Here is a 15,747-nt window from a genome sequence, read left to right as displayed (position 1 = left end):
TTTTTATAAAATAAATTCAAAATTTCCCATACAATTCTGGTTTGCCACGTTGGACATGGCGTTGAGTCCCCTCAGCCTGCGGATGTCGTCGAAGCCGCAGACCATTAACTGTTCAATAGAAAACACACAGCGCAGCGAAGGTGGAACTTCTATCGACAAAAAATACCTGTAAACAACACTGGCACACAGCTCAATCACATTCCACCGCTTTTCTTTGAACGAACGCCCAAAGCTGTGCTTGATTGATAGGAGGTTGGTTGGGGAGGAAGAGGAGGATGAGAAGAAAGAAGAAGAAGAAGAAGAAGAGAAGAAGAAGAAGAAGAAGAAGAAGAAGAAGAAACATTTGAGCAATTTAGATTCATATGCTGAAGAGGAAGAAGGGGATAAGTGATGGAAGATCGAGTGGTGGAAGGAGAAAAGGCGAGGGCACCAGAACGACTGAAGGAGATGACAGGAGTGAGAGGAGAGGAAGAAGAAGAAGAAGAAGAAGAAAGGGAGGAAGAAGAAGAGGAAGAGGAGGAGGAGGAAGAAGAGGAAGAAGAAGAAGAAATAATGGAAGAAAAAAAGGGAGAAGGAGAGGAGGAAGAGTAAGAGGAAGAGGATGAGGATGATGAAGAAGGAGAAGATGGAGAAGGAGAAAGAGAAAGAGGAGTTTGAATGGAAGAAGAAGGAGAAGAAGATAATAGTGAAGGTGAATGTGAAATGGGTGAAATGGGTGGAGAATGTGAAGTGTTTGAGTGAGTCAAATTGAATGGAGAAGAAGAAGAAGATGATGGTGGTGGAGAAGGAATGTCATTTGCATCTTTAATCTTCTTCTCACAATTGTTTTCAAAATTATCTCCCAATGTTTCTCTTTCTCTTTCTCCTCACTTCTCCTCCTCTTCTCCTTCTCCTCTTCCTTTCCTTTCTTCCTTCTTTTCCTTCACAATCACCATAATCTCCTTCACAATCCCCTTAAACTCCTCCGCCACGCCTATCTTTCTGATCCTCCCATCCTCCTCCATCGCGATGGCTGTGTCAAAATTAGCCAAATATTTCGCGTGGTGTGTGTGAACAAGACAGTCTTCCCCTTCAGCAGCTGGATGATGCACTTTGCGACTGGTGTTTGTCCCACATGAGCATCGACACTCACCAAAATGTTATGCAACACAAACACCTCAGAAGATTAATAGACAGCCCTTGCAAGAGCTATCCTCATTCGCTGCCCTTCCGACAGGTTGTATCCTCTTTTGCCCACTTCTGCTTCGTCTCCGCCAGGAAGAATGACCAAGTTTTGTTCCAGACAACATGCTTGAATGACACGAGTGTAGCGGACGGGGTCGAAGGAAGTGTGGAAGAGGATGTTGGATTTGATGGTATCGTTGAAGATGAAGGGAATCTGTGATTGAAATGATGGAGGAACAGATTTGTGATGTATATTAGAAGGAGAATAAAAAACTTAAATATAATCAGAAAAAGAAATGATAAATATAATGTTTAGAAGAGATAAAGTTATTAAAATAATAATAATAAATAATAACTAATTTTCTTTTATTCATCTTTAATTACACACCTGAGGCACATAAGCCACCTTTCCCTTCAAATAACCCTTCCCTTCCAAACAGATAGTCTCTCCCAGAATTGATGCAAGCAGCGCTGATTTGCCATAGCCAACAGGGCCGAAGAGGATTGTGTGGGAATGTCTTGAACGAGAGAGGAGGATGGAGGTGAAATAGATGAAGAAGAAAAAAAATATTCAAATTTTCTATCAGATTGAAACAAAATTTTCTTCTGTTGCTTCTAACGAGAAGCAGCGAAGGAGAGAACAGCATTGTTTATGTCAAATGGAAGAGTAGTGAATTGGGCGTATCTTTTGAAGAACACAACAGAAGATGAAGTAGTAAACTACGATATGAATTATATCTTATGCAATTTCCTCAATAAACGAAGTTTTTCATAAGATAATCAAATTTTATTTTTCTTGTTATAAACCCATTTCAAATTTCGAATTTTTTGTTGATCTGCAATTTGCAGAAATGATAATTTTTTGACTGTGAATGGTACAAATGATATAAAGAAAAGATTCATTTATGCAAAAACGATTTCTGCAAATTTCCAAGTAATTAAAGTCTTTCATTGATCAATAAGATCAAATCGAACAATTTTCAGAAAGAATAATTTTCGAAACATTTTTTATATAAATATTCTTAATTTATAAATTTCAATCGATGCAATAAATTTTCATTGTTCATAATTTATCATCATTAAAAAAAATTTTTTTTGCAAAAACTTATCATTTACCAAAAAAAAATTATTAAAAAATAGTCCTATTTCAACTTAAATCATTTTTTTTTAATAAACACAAAAATAACTATTATAATAATTTAAATTTTGATTGAGACAGTAATGCTGATTTTTTGTATTATAAATGACATTTTTAATATTTTTTTAGAAATTCAAATTTTGTTGTTTGATGATTTTTTTTTTTTTTTGATAAAGTCCAAAAGGAGTTGAGATTCATGTCAATTTTGACTCTTCAATAATTTTTGGAAGGATTATTTTAAAAAAGAATAATTAATTCTCTCCAACTCTTTTAATATTCGATTTGTCAATTTTTCTTGGGGTCAATTCAAAGCCCTAACATTATTAAAGAATTAAGAAAAATGTTTCATATATTTGAGCAAAAGCATATATATTTATTTTATCATCTAACCATTATAAAAATACATTCAAAACAAAAATGTTTTTGTCAAAACCTCAATCAACTCTTAATTCAAGATGCAAAGTTTTATGGAATGAAATAAAACGCATCGGTGGAGATGACGTGGATTCGTTGCTTGCCTATTTGTTTTACACTTACAGGCAATCATCTTCAGTAATTAATAATTTGCTGAAGTCTTTGAATGGTTGGGTTTTATATTTTTTTTGTATTGTGTTAAAATTATTATTTCAACTCTCTGTTATTTTTTTTCTTTTTGATTTATTTATTATTTATTTTTTGAAACAGAATATCACATTAAGCTGCTGGAAGACCTGTCTGCGGTGTACAACAACGCTCCATTGCACACTCAGACAACAATGCTGCAGGCGTTGTCTCGAAACACATCATTGTCCGATTTACAAGACTATGGATATGATGTGACAGAAGGCAAATTTATTTATGCGAAGCAAACACTCAAAAAGAACCAAGGATTAATCATTCAGCCTCAAAAACCTCATCTTCCGTCTTGCAAAAGTGGTTTGTATTTATTTTATTTTTTTTTGTATAATTTTATCTGTTTATTTTAGGCTTAAATGAACAGGACTGGGAAAAGGGCAACAACTGGATGTTAGCCCATTCAACTGAAGCCTCAACTTCGCTTCAGTCAGCAAAGAAAAAGCAGCGAGCTGAGCCAGATTACGCCAGATTTATTGATGAAGATGCATGGGAAAATGATATTGTTACAGAAAACACTTCTTCAAATAAAAAACAATCTTCTTTATCTTCAACATCATCTCAACAAAACAAAAAATCTGATACCATTTCACATGAAAATTCTTCTTCAACAAATTCTTCTCCATCTCAAGCCGTTGATGCCCCAATCAGCACTCCAATTAGGAGAGAAAAGGGTTCAACAAAAAGAAAAACAAATAAAAGCCCACACAAACGTCATTCGTCACCTTCTCCAATTCCAATTTACAAATTCTTCAAAACAAAAAAATCATCAACATCTTCCTCATATTCCTCATCCTCCTCATCCTCCTCATCCTCCTCATCCTCCTCCTCATCATCCTCTTCATCCTCCTCCTCCTCATCATCATCCTCCTCCTCGTCCTCCTCATCTTCCAAAAAGCAACAAAATGCAACAACAAACACTTCTTCCTTCAGCAACAATGACGTGTGGGTGAGTGATCAATTAATTGAATATGCCACTTCACCGACTCTTATTCCACCACAAGCATTTCAAAACCTTTTTTCATCGTTTTCAAAAGAGAACAACACTTATTCGTCTCAACATAACACACCAGCCGATGAGAATGTTATTTCACATCATGATAATACTGCACAGATCACGATGAATAACAATCAAACAGATTTTCCTCATTCAAATTCTTCTCCTTCTTCATCGACCTCTTCAAAAATAATATCATCAAATTCTTCTTCATCAACATCAATAAAAGGATTAATCAATTTAGGAAACACATGCTATCTTGCATCTCTTCTTCAATGCTTCTCTTCGATAACATCTCAAAAACCATTCTTTTTTAAAAAGCAAACAGCAATAAAAACAATGTCTTCTCGTGTTTTGAATGTTTGTCAGCAACTTGCCAAAGATGGTTCATCAGTGCGTTCGTGGGTCCCATCACTGATCAACAAATGGGAAACATTTTGCGGATACAGCAGCAGGCAGCAACAGAATGTGATAGAAGCATTTGACAATCTTCATCAACTTCTTCAAAACGATAGAATGATTGAAAAGGATACTTTTAATCCTGTTCTTATCACTCATCTCAAATGTCAAAAATGTCAAAAAATTTCATCACATTTCAACGAAGCTTGTTGCAATATTGTCATCAATACATCATCACCTCACAAAGGTTTATCTTCACTTTTTGCAACAGAAATATTGGATGGAAAGAATAACGTTTATTGCGATGAATGTAAAGATAAATGCTGTGCTGCTCGATGGGAGGAAATGGCTGCATTTCCAGAGGTGCTAGCCCTCTGTCACGAATGCACTGAAACTGCTTGCTCTGCACCTACAAAAACCTTCGTCATGGAGACCGATAGAGTGAATCAGCGCTCGTTTTGCAAAGGGTTTTCAAATAATAATTTTCCTCATCTCCTGGAGAACAATAAAGAAGTGTATTTTTATCATTTTGTTGGGCAGATTCTTCATAAACAATTGGATCAAAGAAGTGGCCATTATATCGCTGTCATCAAAAGAAATAGAGGAAACGATGTCTCATGGAATATTTGCAACGATGCTGATGTGACAGAACTGAACATCGAAAATTGGACAAAGGCATGGAAGGATCTTTACGCACAAGGTTACACTCCATCACTCTCATTCTATGCCAAAGAAAAAACAAAACCAACATTTTCAACTATTCAATTTGGTGGTTCCTCCTCTTCTTCAGAAACATCTGATAACAACACTTTAAATAACACATCAACAACAACAACATCATCATCATCGTCTCCATTCATCACTCCACCTCATCGTTCAACTTTCATTCCTCCACTTTCTTCATCAATCACATCTTCATATGGATTGGAAGCACTAAAAGAAAGAAGAAAGAAAACCGGCATCTTTTCCCCCAATGAGAAAAGATTAATCTTCAAGCCCAAGACAAAATTATGGAAAGAGTTTACAGAAGAAACAAATATCAAAGTTTCTCTTTCCCATTTCTACAAACTGACAACAAACTTCTCCAAAGCGAAAAGACGAACGGATCTCTGCGGCATGTGTGAGAAGTTGGACTATCTCGAGAACAAACTTAAATCTTCTCAAAACAAAAATGGACTTTCTTCTGCCGAGTTTCACACTCTGAAACTACTTCGTCAACATCGACTTGTTGCAGAAATGCAACGAAAACACTATCAATCAACTGTCGACAATTTGAAAGAGGGAGAAGCAGTCTTCGTCTTCGACTTCAAAGAGAAATGGAAACTCCCCATCAGAAAGAACCAACTTCAACAAGAATTCTTTAATTATCAACAAGTATCTCAGTTCACTGTTATTTCACTTCAAAAAATTAATAATCAACAAATAAAAAGAACTTTCAACTTCTTCTCCGACTGCCTCTCAAATGATCACAGATTTGTTATTGAGTGTCTGGAATCTGTGATCAAAAGACACTTCTTCTCAGACACTCACACTTTTAAGTTCTTCTGCGATTCGGGCCCACACAACCGAAATCGCTTCCTTCTTCATTTCATCCTCTCCAAACAATCGAAACTTCTTAAAAAGAAAAATACTCAACTCAACTTCTTCGCTGAGCATCATGGAAAAAATATCTGTGATAGTGAATTTGGTGCGTTAGTGTATGCAATCGACAACAATCTTTCGACTGAACATATCACTACACTTCATGACTTGATCAACTTCTTTGAAAACAATATGAACACTTCAACATCAGCTTCTTCAACTTCACAATCAAACATTTTCTCAACATCATCATCAAACTCTTCACCATCTTCAACATCTGTCAATAACTTTGAGCATGAGAGGTACTTTGAAGAATATGTACCATCTCAGCAAATTTCATGGCCATCTCTGTCAGTCCCTCACATGAAGGACTACTTGTATTTTGAGCGCAAAGGCTCATTTGTCTGTGCTTCAGCTGTTGGATATCTTCCTCAACGCTCTCTGGTTGCCCTCGAATCTTCGACAATGAAAGAAAAAATTCAACGTTCAAGAAAGACCTTCAACTCTGATTTCACATCATCAAACTCTTCTCTTCTTTCTCAATCTTCTCAAAATCTTCTTTCAAGGAGATTTGAGCTTCTTCTTGACTCTTCTTCTATTTGTGAATCTCAAAATTGTTCTTTTGGTGTCCCCTATTAAGAAACTTGTTGTTGTGTATGCTTAGCTGGCACTCTATCGGAAGGGTGCTGGACATGACTGTTCGTATTAGATATTGCAGCCTTCTGGCTGCTTTATCCGGACCTGGATACGACGAACAGCCTCCCAGGTGCACAACAGTTAGAATCCGATTGTTTTCTTGTGGTTTTTGTCCCTATAATGTCCCTATAATTAAATTGGTTATTGTCCCTACAATTATTGTATATATCGAGATTCATTAATAGAGAGAGTTGTGAAGGAATTCATTGATCTTTGGGTGAGGTTTTTGGAAGAGAGAGTTGTTGAGAGTGTGAAATGTTGTTTTATCATTGTGTCTGTCTTTTTTCTTTGTTGGATTTGATCTTTTAGAGTCAAAGTTAGAGAAATATCAGAAAGGGAAGAGTGGATAGAAAATAGTGTGAAAATAGACAAGTTAGTTTTTGAACTTTTTATATAAGTATTCTTTTTTGTTAGGAATTGTCTTTGAAACCATGAATTTGTTGAAATCGTGCTATTTCTTCTTATGTTTTTCATTGTTCAAAATTGTTGATATTTAGTTGATATTTGGTGATTGTTTTATGATGATGTTACAGAATTGTGTTATTTTGAAAGTTATTGAATCTGATTTGAAAATTTCTAACAGTTTTCAATTTTATTATGTTTGATATCAGGAAGTTCTTTTTGTTTATTTATGTCATTTTGATTGTTGAACAATTGTTATTTTTTAACGCATTTTTTTTTTCATTTCACTGATATTTTTTCCATTTTGAAGAAAACTCAAATTCGAATATACAATCATTTTCTCCTTGAAATCAATTTCAGTTTTTTCCGTATTACTAAAATTAACGTTAAAAGCAATATATATTTATTTAAAAGAAATGAATTTTTACAAACAGATCAACAAAAAATTTTTTGCATTAAAAAAAGATCTCAATGATCATGAAAACTTTTTTATAACGTGGAAATTTGCAGAAATGGTTATGGACCTCATGAAACACTTCGACAACATATAAATATTATCTAGGTGTATAAAAAAAGCATTTCTGCAAATTGCAGATCAATAAAAAAATTGAAAATTGAAATGGGATTTCAATGAAGAAAAATGTTTGAAATTTCGTGTTGATACTTAATTTTCGGAATTTTTCTTAATTTGCCAAAGATTCAATTATACATTTTTGAATATTTCTTTCGCTTTTCTTTGTGGAGATTCTGTGGCTCTTTCTCGACTGAAGTCATAGTTGAATTATGTTGTTTCCCGTTTCTTATGGAGAGAAGCAAATTATTCTATGTTTGTCCTTCAAGGCATTTTGTTTGTTTATTTATTTTTTAATTTTAATTTTATTTCCAAGTCTTTTATTTTCTTCTTCTTCTGCCTCATTGAATGTTGGTTTTCCAGCTGCATCTTTCCCGATTTCAAGTGATCAAACCAAGAATCCCTCTTCATCATCCTCTTCTTGTTCTGTTTCACTGCTGAGCATGCCATCAACTGCATTCGGAAGAGCACTCAAACGAAGCAGAGGGAGAAAAGCGCTTGCTGCCTTCAAGCGGACAGTCTGCATGAAGACACACACAGGCTCAAGGATTGCTCCACCCGAGTTCAAATCAGAAGTGCTGGGACTGGCAAACAAGATGGGTGGAAGCAGCAATAATAACAGCAATAACAATAATAACAGCAAGAAGAAGAAGCTATTACGTGTAGGGATGGAACAAGTACCGCTGGCTATTTCAAGAGGAAGACCACAGAAGATGCGGAAGAAGAAGATGATGACTGCGATGGGGTTGAGTCAGCAGGGGAAGAAGAGCGAAGGATGAACAAATGCATATGCGACAGCGCAGAATGCGAGGTGTTCGGAGTCAGCTGCTACGGCATTGGAGAGTAAGAGGAAGCTTGGAAACAAAGAGAAGGAGAAGGAGAAGGAGAAGGAGAGAGAAAAGGAAAAGGAGAAAGAGAAAGAGAAGGGAAGAATAATTTATGTGTTTAAAGAGCTTCCATCAGATGAATTGGAGTTTGGAAGGCAAAGAGGAGCAAAGCGAATGTGAAAGGGAAAGGAAAAGCAAAAGGAAAAGTATTTCGATCAAAGACAAGTCCGACGATGGGTTCATAAGCTGTCCTGAGTGAGCTTCTTTCGAAAAAGTTGGAGCTGCTTTGTGTGGCAGAAGGCAGCCTAACATTTGACTCTTCTGAATCTGACACTCGTGAGACAAGTGGAAGAAGTGAATGAAACACTGATGGGAATGAATATGACGAGGAAGTGGATGATGATGATGATGAGGAAGAGGAAAAAGAAGAAAACGTGGAGTTAGACAGGATCCTTAGTGTGAAGATTTTTTTTGACTAGCACACAAGCCAGCCGGTAGACACCGAAAAAGAGCAGATCTGTTTTTGAATATGACACCTCGAACACATGCAACTCGGCAAAAATGAGAGAAAACAGCTCAGTCGAAGCAACATTTAATGAAGCTGAGATGAAGGAGAGGCAGAAGAAGGAGGCAGTTACGAAGCTGAAGAAGAACACTCAGAAACTGACATATGGAAAGATCATCCCAACAATCAAGCCAACCGACCTTCTGCTTCCGACTAATGTTGTTCAGGAAGAGGAAAGAAAGGAAAAGACGCCAAAAAGAAAGATGTGGCTGAGAGGCAAAGGGAAGAATGCGAATTATTTGAAGCGGAATGAAGAGAGGAAAGAGTGAGTGAATGGAGCAGGTGCAGCAGACACTGAAGAAGCAGAAGAAGACAGTGAAGATGATGACAACGACGATAGCGATGATAGTGACGTTAGTGATGATGAAGACAGTTTGGATATAACACGATCTTCAGACGCATCAAATGCCAATAAAACAGACAAGGCAGCAGAAAGAAAAGTAGACCCAAATACACTCCTTTCCCTGCGCTTCTCTCGCAAGCAGCGAAAGACGCTTTCATCTGTACACATTAAGAGCAATCAGAAGAAGTCGCATGTCACTTTCTCACACACCTCAACCATCTCCAGCGGAGAGCTCAGTTCGACCCCTCCGCAGTTTGCCTTTACTTCAGCCAAGTCCACAAAGGAAAATGGAGAGAAAGAAGACGACGAGAACACAATTGGCTCAGAAGGCAGCAGAAAAGACAGGCAGTACCCGCCAGAAGACACAGCAGCCACATCTTGGTGGCTGTTTCTGTGTCACGAAGACATCTTGTCTTATCTGCCATCAGAGCATCACTCGGCAGAGCAACGCAGGCACACCTCTGAGCAGCTGCGGTAAACATGTTTGCGACGGCTTCTTTATGAGAGAGTTTTTCTGGCCAGACAGGCATGCCAATGCAAATGGAGAAGACGGAGGAGGAGAAGGAGGAGTGGATGATTTTGGGAATGTCACTCCGTGTGAGAGTAAATACAGATAGAATGCAGGGCTGAAGAAGCTGTTTGTGCGATTGACGCAGCAGGTTGGGGAGAAAGAAGGTGCTGTTTTGCTTCATTCACACGGAGAGGCGCTGTTCCATTTTTTTAACCAGCTTGGGTCGCCTCAGCTTCCAAAGCCCACAACCATTCCTTCATCGCATGCTGGGGCAACAGGAGGAATATTGGCGAATGATGCGAACTCGTTTCTGAGCCTGTTGTGTGGAACGAGGCTGTTCAGCTTTGGAGGAGAAGATACTGTGAGAGATGCACAAATGATTATGAATATGAGAAAGGAGATGAATGTGTGGAGAGGAGAAAGAAGGGCAGCTGTTGAAGGAGGGGACGAGGCAAGAGACAGTTGAGCTGTTCTGCGAAGAGAGAAAAACATTTGGCACTGTGTCTGATGTGCAGAATAAGATCAATAGAAAGAATGATAATGGCTTCTCTTTTAACACAATTGACAATAAAACATTTGCCGTCAACACGATTATTTGTAGACCCGTTTCTGTTTGCTTCGTCTGTCTTAATCAAAGACAAGTTAATATTGCAGTCTGCAACCGAAAATGCATTTTTTGTTTCTCCGTCGAGAATAACATGCGTCACATCCATCGGAGAAACTCTATTCGAACTGACAGATTCAACACACACAATGTTGCTCCGCTGCGCGTTGAATAGCCACATAAAGAAGAGCAGCCTTCGATTCTGCCTTTTTCTCTCAAGTTTTCATGTGTGCCTCTTGTCAACATGTTCCCTCTCCCGCTTTTTCATTTGCTCACTTCAATCGTCCGCACTCTGCCTTCAAAGCTGCTTTCAGCATCTTTCACTTCATCTTCGTGTTCTCATTTCCTTCTCTATTTACATTTTGTGTCGCTTCTATTTCCATTTCTCAGTCCATGTCATCTTCCAGTACATCACCTTCCATCATCTCGTACTCCATGCAACTTCTCGGCCCTTCTGCCGCGTAGTCCAATCGCCTGCTGCTTCGTTCACTGGCCACGCGCGCTGTACTCAATGCTATTGTTATCGCTGCTCTCTTGCTAATGGTGAAGAAGAACTTGTTCCACAAAATATCAGCCATATTCGAGATGCACCAAAACCAGAAACATTCTTCTTCTCCTTCGATGTCCATTTCTTCCTTTCTCATTCAGCGGTTAAAGGCCGTTGCTGCTTCATTCACACAACAAGTCACACCTTCCTCTTTTGCATCTTCTCAGCAAACATCTGAGTCTCAGTCAACTTCATTGGCATCGAATATAACAATAGATGCACTGGACCTGAGTGGATCTTCAAATTCTGCTGCTGATGAAGCTAATACAACTTCTGTTGGCATGCGATAAATGCATAAGGAACAGCAAGTGGAAGAAGAGGAGAACTTCCCTGTTGGATGAAGATTGACCAATTCTCAGCAATTCTTCCACATCAGCTTCAGATAAGCGTAACCTCCTCTCAGTTTCCTCTCTTTTTGCTTTCGCAATCTCCTTCTCCTTCTCCCTCTTCTCCGTCATTCACATCAATAAATTCTCCATCCTCAGTTTCCCTCCCTTTTCCTTCGACTCATTCTCATCCACTTCAGAGTGGAAAACGAACATCTCCTTCTTTTTCTTTTCTCCCATCCATCAGGAACAATTCCTATGAATTCGACGATGAGAAGTCAACTTTCTCGAATTCTTTCTCATTTGTTAAAGGATGCTCTATCAACTACACCTGCAACTGTCCTTCTTGCTCTGCTTATCTCACAGCTACAATCTAATTCATAATCTTCTTCTTCTTCTTCTTCTTCACCTCCTCCTCCTTCTTCTTCAATAACAGAAATAACACCTTTATCATCATCATCTTCTTCTTCTTCTCCTTTAAATAGAAGGTGATTCAATGAAAGAATTTGGCACAGCCGAAGACTCAGAAGCAGCTCTTCTGCAGCGTCTGGCATTGAACGAACTTGATTCCCGTCTCTCAGACGCAGAGCGAAGGTGGATTTATCACTCCAACTTATCCTATTCACTTGGGTGTTCTGCACTTTTTATTGTGTCGCCATCTTCTCTTCTCACACCAGGCACTCAAATTCACTCGTTTCCTGCTCCTTCTGTCTCCTCTCTATTTCCCCCGCCGCCTCCCCCGCGCGTGTGCGAAAGATGATCCTGTCAGAAAGAGAAAGATTAAAACAGTTTGTGACCCTCCACGTGCGCAGCTGCCTCTTCCTCATCTGCACATTCTGTGGGAACAGCAACAGCCACCTCAGCTCTGCTACCACAGACGTCCTCGCCTCTTTCTTCAGCGGCGGCGACAGCATCGACGACCCTGACATCACAGGAGCCAAATGGGCAAAAGAATGCCTGCGCATCAGTTCCCCCACTGTCCAGCACGCTGCTTTGCTCGCCCTCAACCGCCTGGCTGAAACTCACCCGCCCTCAAAGTACTTCGACTTGTGGAACCCGATCTTTCCTGAGCTACTGAATGCAGAGCAGATGAAGAGGTACTGCGAGGTCGACCGCTCCCTCTCCGCCTCGCTTGTCGCGCTGTTTGCATCGTCTGCTGTCAGCTTTGAGCACATTTCAGTTGCAATGCCTCGCATGCTCCTTTTATTGGTATCCCAAACACAGCTCTTCAGACAATCGTCCTGCAGATCCTGTTGGAGGCAGCGAAGAGATGAGAAAGCGAGCGTCTGTCGCTGGATTCCCTTAGAGCCATCGAGTGGGCGTCTGCAGGGCTGAGATCAGTTCCAGATGAGCTTATCTTTGGCGCCCTGCAGTTCTTCGTGGTGATGCTGGGCACGATACACAACCGGCCTGACGCTGACAGCGCTATCACTTCAATCACAAGAAGGAGGGAATATAATGGAGTGCGGTTTGGCTGCCCCTGCGAAATGCTGGCAGTGAAGATGTACTCGTTCACGTTCGAGTCGATGCTGAAGCTGATCAACCCGCTCACACACACACCACGCACAGTCTCTTTGGCTGTTGCTAGCATTTCGGCCTTTGCTGAACTGGGATTTGGAGCAGAAGATGTGATGGAAGACAGGATTGCGCTGCAGCTGTACCAGAAACAGGAGGAAAGGGCGTCGTTTTTCTTTTCTCCGTCTTCTTCTCCTGGTGGGAGTGGAAGTGGAAGAATCACATCAGCAGCAAATGCGACGGAAGCAATGTATTCTTCTTCTTCCTCTCCCTTTTTCTCTCCCTCTTCATATTCCTCTTCCGACTAAAAACTTCACTTCGACTCCGGCACCTGCTTCATCCGCCTTCTCATATCCCTCTTTTTCACCAAGTTCCCTTCCCTCACCTCTCTCTCTTCCCTCTCCTCCACCAGCCCCAACGCCTACCTCCGCCTCTGCTCAACTCCTCCTCTCGTCTACGCCTCCCGCGCCTTAACCCACTTTGCCAAGCAAGACAGACGCATAGCACATTCTTTGTCTTCTATCAGAATCAGTTTCCCCTCCTGGCCTTCCACACATATCTTGCTCTCTTCTGTTGTTCCGCAGCTGCTGGAGACGATGGAGGGAATTAACTTGGCGAATGTGCTGAGTTTTGTGGCGGTTGTGTGCGAGATTAGCAGGGCTTTTAGAAAGCAGCTGGTGGAGATGGATATCTTTGGGATCGTGCTGAAGATGACAAGAATGGGAGGGGAGGCGTATGCGAAGAAGAGGAAAGAGGAAGGAGAAGAAGAAGGAAGTAACAAAGAAGTGGATGATAATAACAAAGAAGGTGATATAAGAGAAACTTCCATAGATTCAGATAGAAAGCACGTATTCAGCCCAAGTCCGCTATCTCCTTCGAATTTTGCTCAAAACAATGCAACTTCAGAAAATAATCCCTTCATCGCCCCGATCGCTTCCCCAACACCTCCAGAACTAATTCCTGCAGACATCAAAAGCAGCTTAAATAGAAAGCATACAACACCGCTGGATTCAGAAGAAGCTGAAAATGAAGAGAATGAAGAAGATAATGACAACGATAATGATGAAGGAAGTTCAAACGAAAGAGAAGAAAGAGACGATATTGAAATTGAAAATGAGGGAGAAAGAGAAAGAAGTTTGGAAGAAGAAGAAGTTGAGAATATCAGCAGACAAAGCAGAAGATGAGAAAGAAGAGAGGAAAGAAGAGCGATCACTGCCGCATTGCGGAATTCTCGTCGGAGTGTGCAGACAGCTAGCCGTTCAGTCGATGCTTTCTCAACAGCCTCAGCTGCTGCTGGCACAATTAATGCCTCATTCTCTGCTTCTTCTTCTTCTTCTACTTCTCCTTCTTCCTCTTCTTCCTCTTCTTCCTCTTCTTCCTCTTCTTCCTCTTCTTCCTCTTCCTCTTTCTATTTCACTTCTACTACTACGATCACTTTTTCTTCTTTTCCTAATCGTATTTCTTCATTTTTTGCATCTTCATAATGGATAATAGCAGAAATTAAAAAGAATGGAATTTATGAAGAAATCAACTTCTTTTAAAAAAATGAAAAGAAGATGATAAGTGAATGAAGAGAATGAAGATAAAGAGAAGAAGAATTTGTTTTGTCAATAAATGATGATTGGAAATTTGAAAGAAAAAAATGAAGATATTGATAAATGTTAAAGTTAAAAAGAAATGGAGAGAAGTTTGAAGAGAAGACGTCGACGAACAGTAACAGTACGCGACAATGAAGCAAGAAGAGTTCGTTGAATGTCAGAACCATTCCGTCCGTTTCTTCTTTTTCATATGCTCTTTGGAGCATTGCAACAATCATCATGGAAGGGAATTGATTGGCGAAGCGGAGGAAAGAATATCCACCGTTTCGTTTCTATGTGAGTAAATGAAAGAGCATTCAGGAGCCTTTCCAGGGTTAGGCAATGAGGAGTACACAAAAGTTAGAGCAGTTGCTGTTGTGGAAGGTGGAGGGGTAATTCAGGATGGAGAGGCTGTCGTTGGTGAGTTGAAAGTGGCCTTCGAGCATGCTTCGACAGAGCTAGCCGAGAAAAATGATAGTAAAGATAAAGCGCATCATGATGAAGGAGATTTCTGACATTTATATTCCAGAAAGATAAAGAAAAACTATGCTTTTGCTAACAATGGCGAGGACTGTTATTAAAAGATGTTCAAAGATGCTTATTGATTCATCGTCAAGCATAAGCAAAGTTGAAGCAACTTTGAGAACTGAGAGGTTGATGTGGAAGAGATTAAGGGAGTAAGCAGTGAGAGTACAAGAAGCATAAGGAAAGAGGCGAAAGTGATGAACAGGTGCGTTGGAGAGGTGAGTGGTGTTTTTGCAGGCACAAAGCAGCTTAGAGTTGAAGCAGACACGTTGGTTGGAAGGAGAAAAAGGGGAGGATTCGAAGGAACAATTGAAGGAGAGGTGGCTTAAAGGATGGTGCAGTCATTGAGAAACACAACGGAAGCCACCTGATGGTGTTCAAATGAACATGATCAAGACTTCTGGAAATAAACCAGAATCGGAATATGGAAAGAGAGATATGGGCTTCGAAAGAGAAGGAGGAGATCCAGAAGATATTGACGAGTGTTGTCGATGCAGAGGATTAATGGGCAAGCGGGCGATCTGGTGGCTTTATCGACGAATATCTGTTGGACGCAGTAGAAGAAGAAGAGGATGAGATTGTGATCGACATCGAAGTTGAGGCCGGGACGGGAGGAGATGGCGTCGCAAAAGGAGGCTTCTGTGACGAGAGAGAGTTGGAAAAAGTGAAGGAAAAAGAGGAACTCGTTGTTTGGGCTTGGATGCTGCAGCACTGGAGAAAGATGCACTTGCCAGCAAAGGCGTTATTCAAGGATTAGCGGAGAGCGAGGATGGAAACGGGGTTGACAGATGCGACAGCTTTGTGGGAGCAGTCGAGAAAGAGGCAGTCGCTGTTTGTTGAGCAAGTG

At 40.0% G+C, this 15,747-nt stretch overlaps 8 protein-coding genes across 8 annotated transcripts; 7 read left to right on the top strand and 1 right to left on the bottom strand.

The window, feature by feature from the left end:
- Window positions 1–390: 390 nt before the first annotated feature.
- On the top strand, window positions 391–591 carry MONOS_8359 (uncharacterized protein; the record flags this gene model as incomplete). The annotated part of the gene is made up of 1 exon (XM_067878764.1): window positions 391–591. The coding sequence occupies one exon, from the start codon at window positions 391–393 to the stop codon at window positions 589–591; it is 201 nt and encodes a 66-aa protein (XP_067736420.1).
- Window positions 592–866: 275 nt separating this feature from the next.
- Window positions 867–1,563, bottom strand: MONOS_8358 (uncharacterized protein; the record flags this gene model as incomplete). The annotated part of the gene is made up of 3 exons (XM_067878763.1): window positions 867–1,012; window positions 1,215–1,378; window positions 1,553–1,563. The coding sequence occupies 3 exons, from the start codon at window positions 1,561–1,563 to the stop codon at window positions 867–869; spliced, it is 321 nt and encodes a 106-aa protein (XP_067736419.1).
- Window positions 1,564–2,719: 1,156 nt separating this feature from the next.
- Window positions 2,720–6,530, top strand: MONOS_8357 (putative Ubiquitin carboxyl-terminal hydrolase; the record flags this gene model as incomplete). The annotated part of the gene is made up of 3 exons (XM_067878762.1): window positions 2,720–2,885; window positions 2,987–3,217; window positions 3,268–6,530. 3 exons carry the CDS (start codon window positions 2,720–2,722, stop codon window positions 6,528–6,530), a joined length of 3,660 nt encoding a protein of 1,219 aa, XP_067736418.1.
- Window positions 6,531–7,772: 1,242 nt separating this feature from the next.
- On the top strand, window positions 7,773–8,417 carry MONOS_8356 (uncharacterized protein; the record flags this gene model as incomplete). The annotated part of the gene is made up of 2 exons (XM_067878761.1): window positions 7,773–7,815; window positions 7,924–8,417. 2 exons carry the CDS (start codon window positions 7,773–7,775, stop codon window positions 8,337–8,339), a joined length of 459 nt encoding a protein of 152 aa, XP_067736417.1. The 3' UTR covers window positions 8,340–8,417.
- Window positions 8,418–8,948: 531 nt separating this feature from the next.
- MONOS_8355 (uncharacterized protein) lies at window positions 8,949–9,221 on the top strand (the record flags this gene model as incomplete). The annotated part of the gene is made up of 1 exon (XM_067878760.1): window positions 8,949–9,221. One exon carries the CDS (start codon window positions 8,949–8,951, stop codon window positions 9,219–9,221), a length of 273 nt encoding a protein of 90 aa, XP_067736416.1.
- A 265-nt stretch (window positions 9,222–9,486) lies between these two features.
- MONOS_8354 (uncharacterized protein) lies at window positions 9,487–10,272 on the top strand (the record flags this gene model as incomplete). The annotated part of the gene is made up of 2 exons (XM_067878759.1): window positions 9,487–9,777; window positions 9,913–10,272. 2 exons carry the CDS (start codon window positions 9,487–9,489, stop codon window positions 10,270–10,272), a joined length of 651 nt encoding a protein of 216 aa, XP_067736415.1.
- Window positions 10,273–12,039: 1,767 nt separating this feature from the next.
- On the top strand, window positions 12,040–13,982 carry MONOS_8353 (uncharacterized protein; the record flags this gene model as incomplete). Its single annotated transcript, XM_067878758.1, has 3 exons — window positions 12,040–12,425; window positions 12,590–13,048; window positions 13,325–13,982. The coding sequence occupies 3 exons, from the start codon at window positions 12,040–12,042 to the stop codon at window positions 13,980–13,982; spliced, it is 1,503 nt and encodes a 500-aa protein (XP_067736414.1).
- Window positions 13,983–15,281: 1,299 nt separating this feature from the next.
- MONOS_8352 (uncharacterized protein) lies at window positions 15,282–15,657 on the top strand (the record flags this gene model as incomplete). The annotated part of the gene is made up of 2 exons (XM_067878757.1): window positions 15,282–15,384; window positions 15,458–15,657. 2 exons carry the CDS (start codon window positions 15,282–15,284, stop codon window positions 15,655–15,657), a joined length of 303 nt encoding a protein of 100 aa, XP_067736413.1.
- Window positions 15,658–15,747: the final 90 nt, after the last annotated feature.

Source organism: Monocercomonoides exilis (assembly GCF_001643675.1).
Source record: "Monocercomonoides exilis strain PA203 chromosome Unknown scaffold1-2713096, whole genome shotgun sequence".
Classification (NCBI taxonomy): domain Eukaryota; phylum Preaxostyla; order Oxymonadida; family Polymastigidae; genus Monocercomonoides; species Monocercomonoides exilis.
The sequence above is the reverse complement of the archived record's forward strand: the minus strand, read 5'-3'. Positions and strand labels throughout refer to the sequence as shown.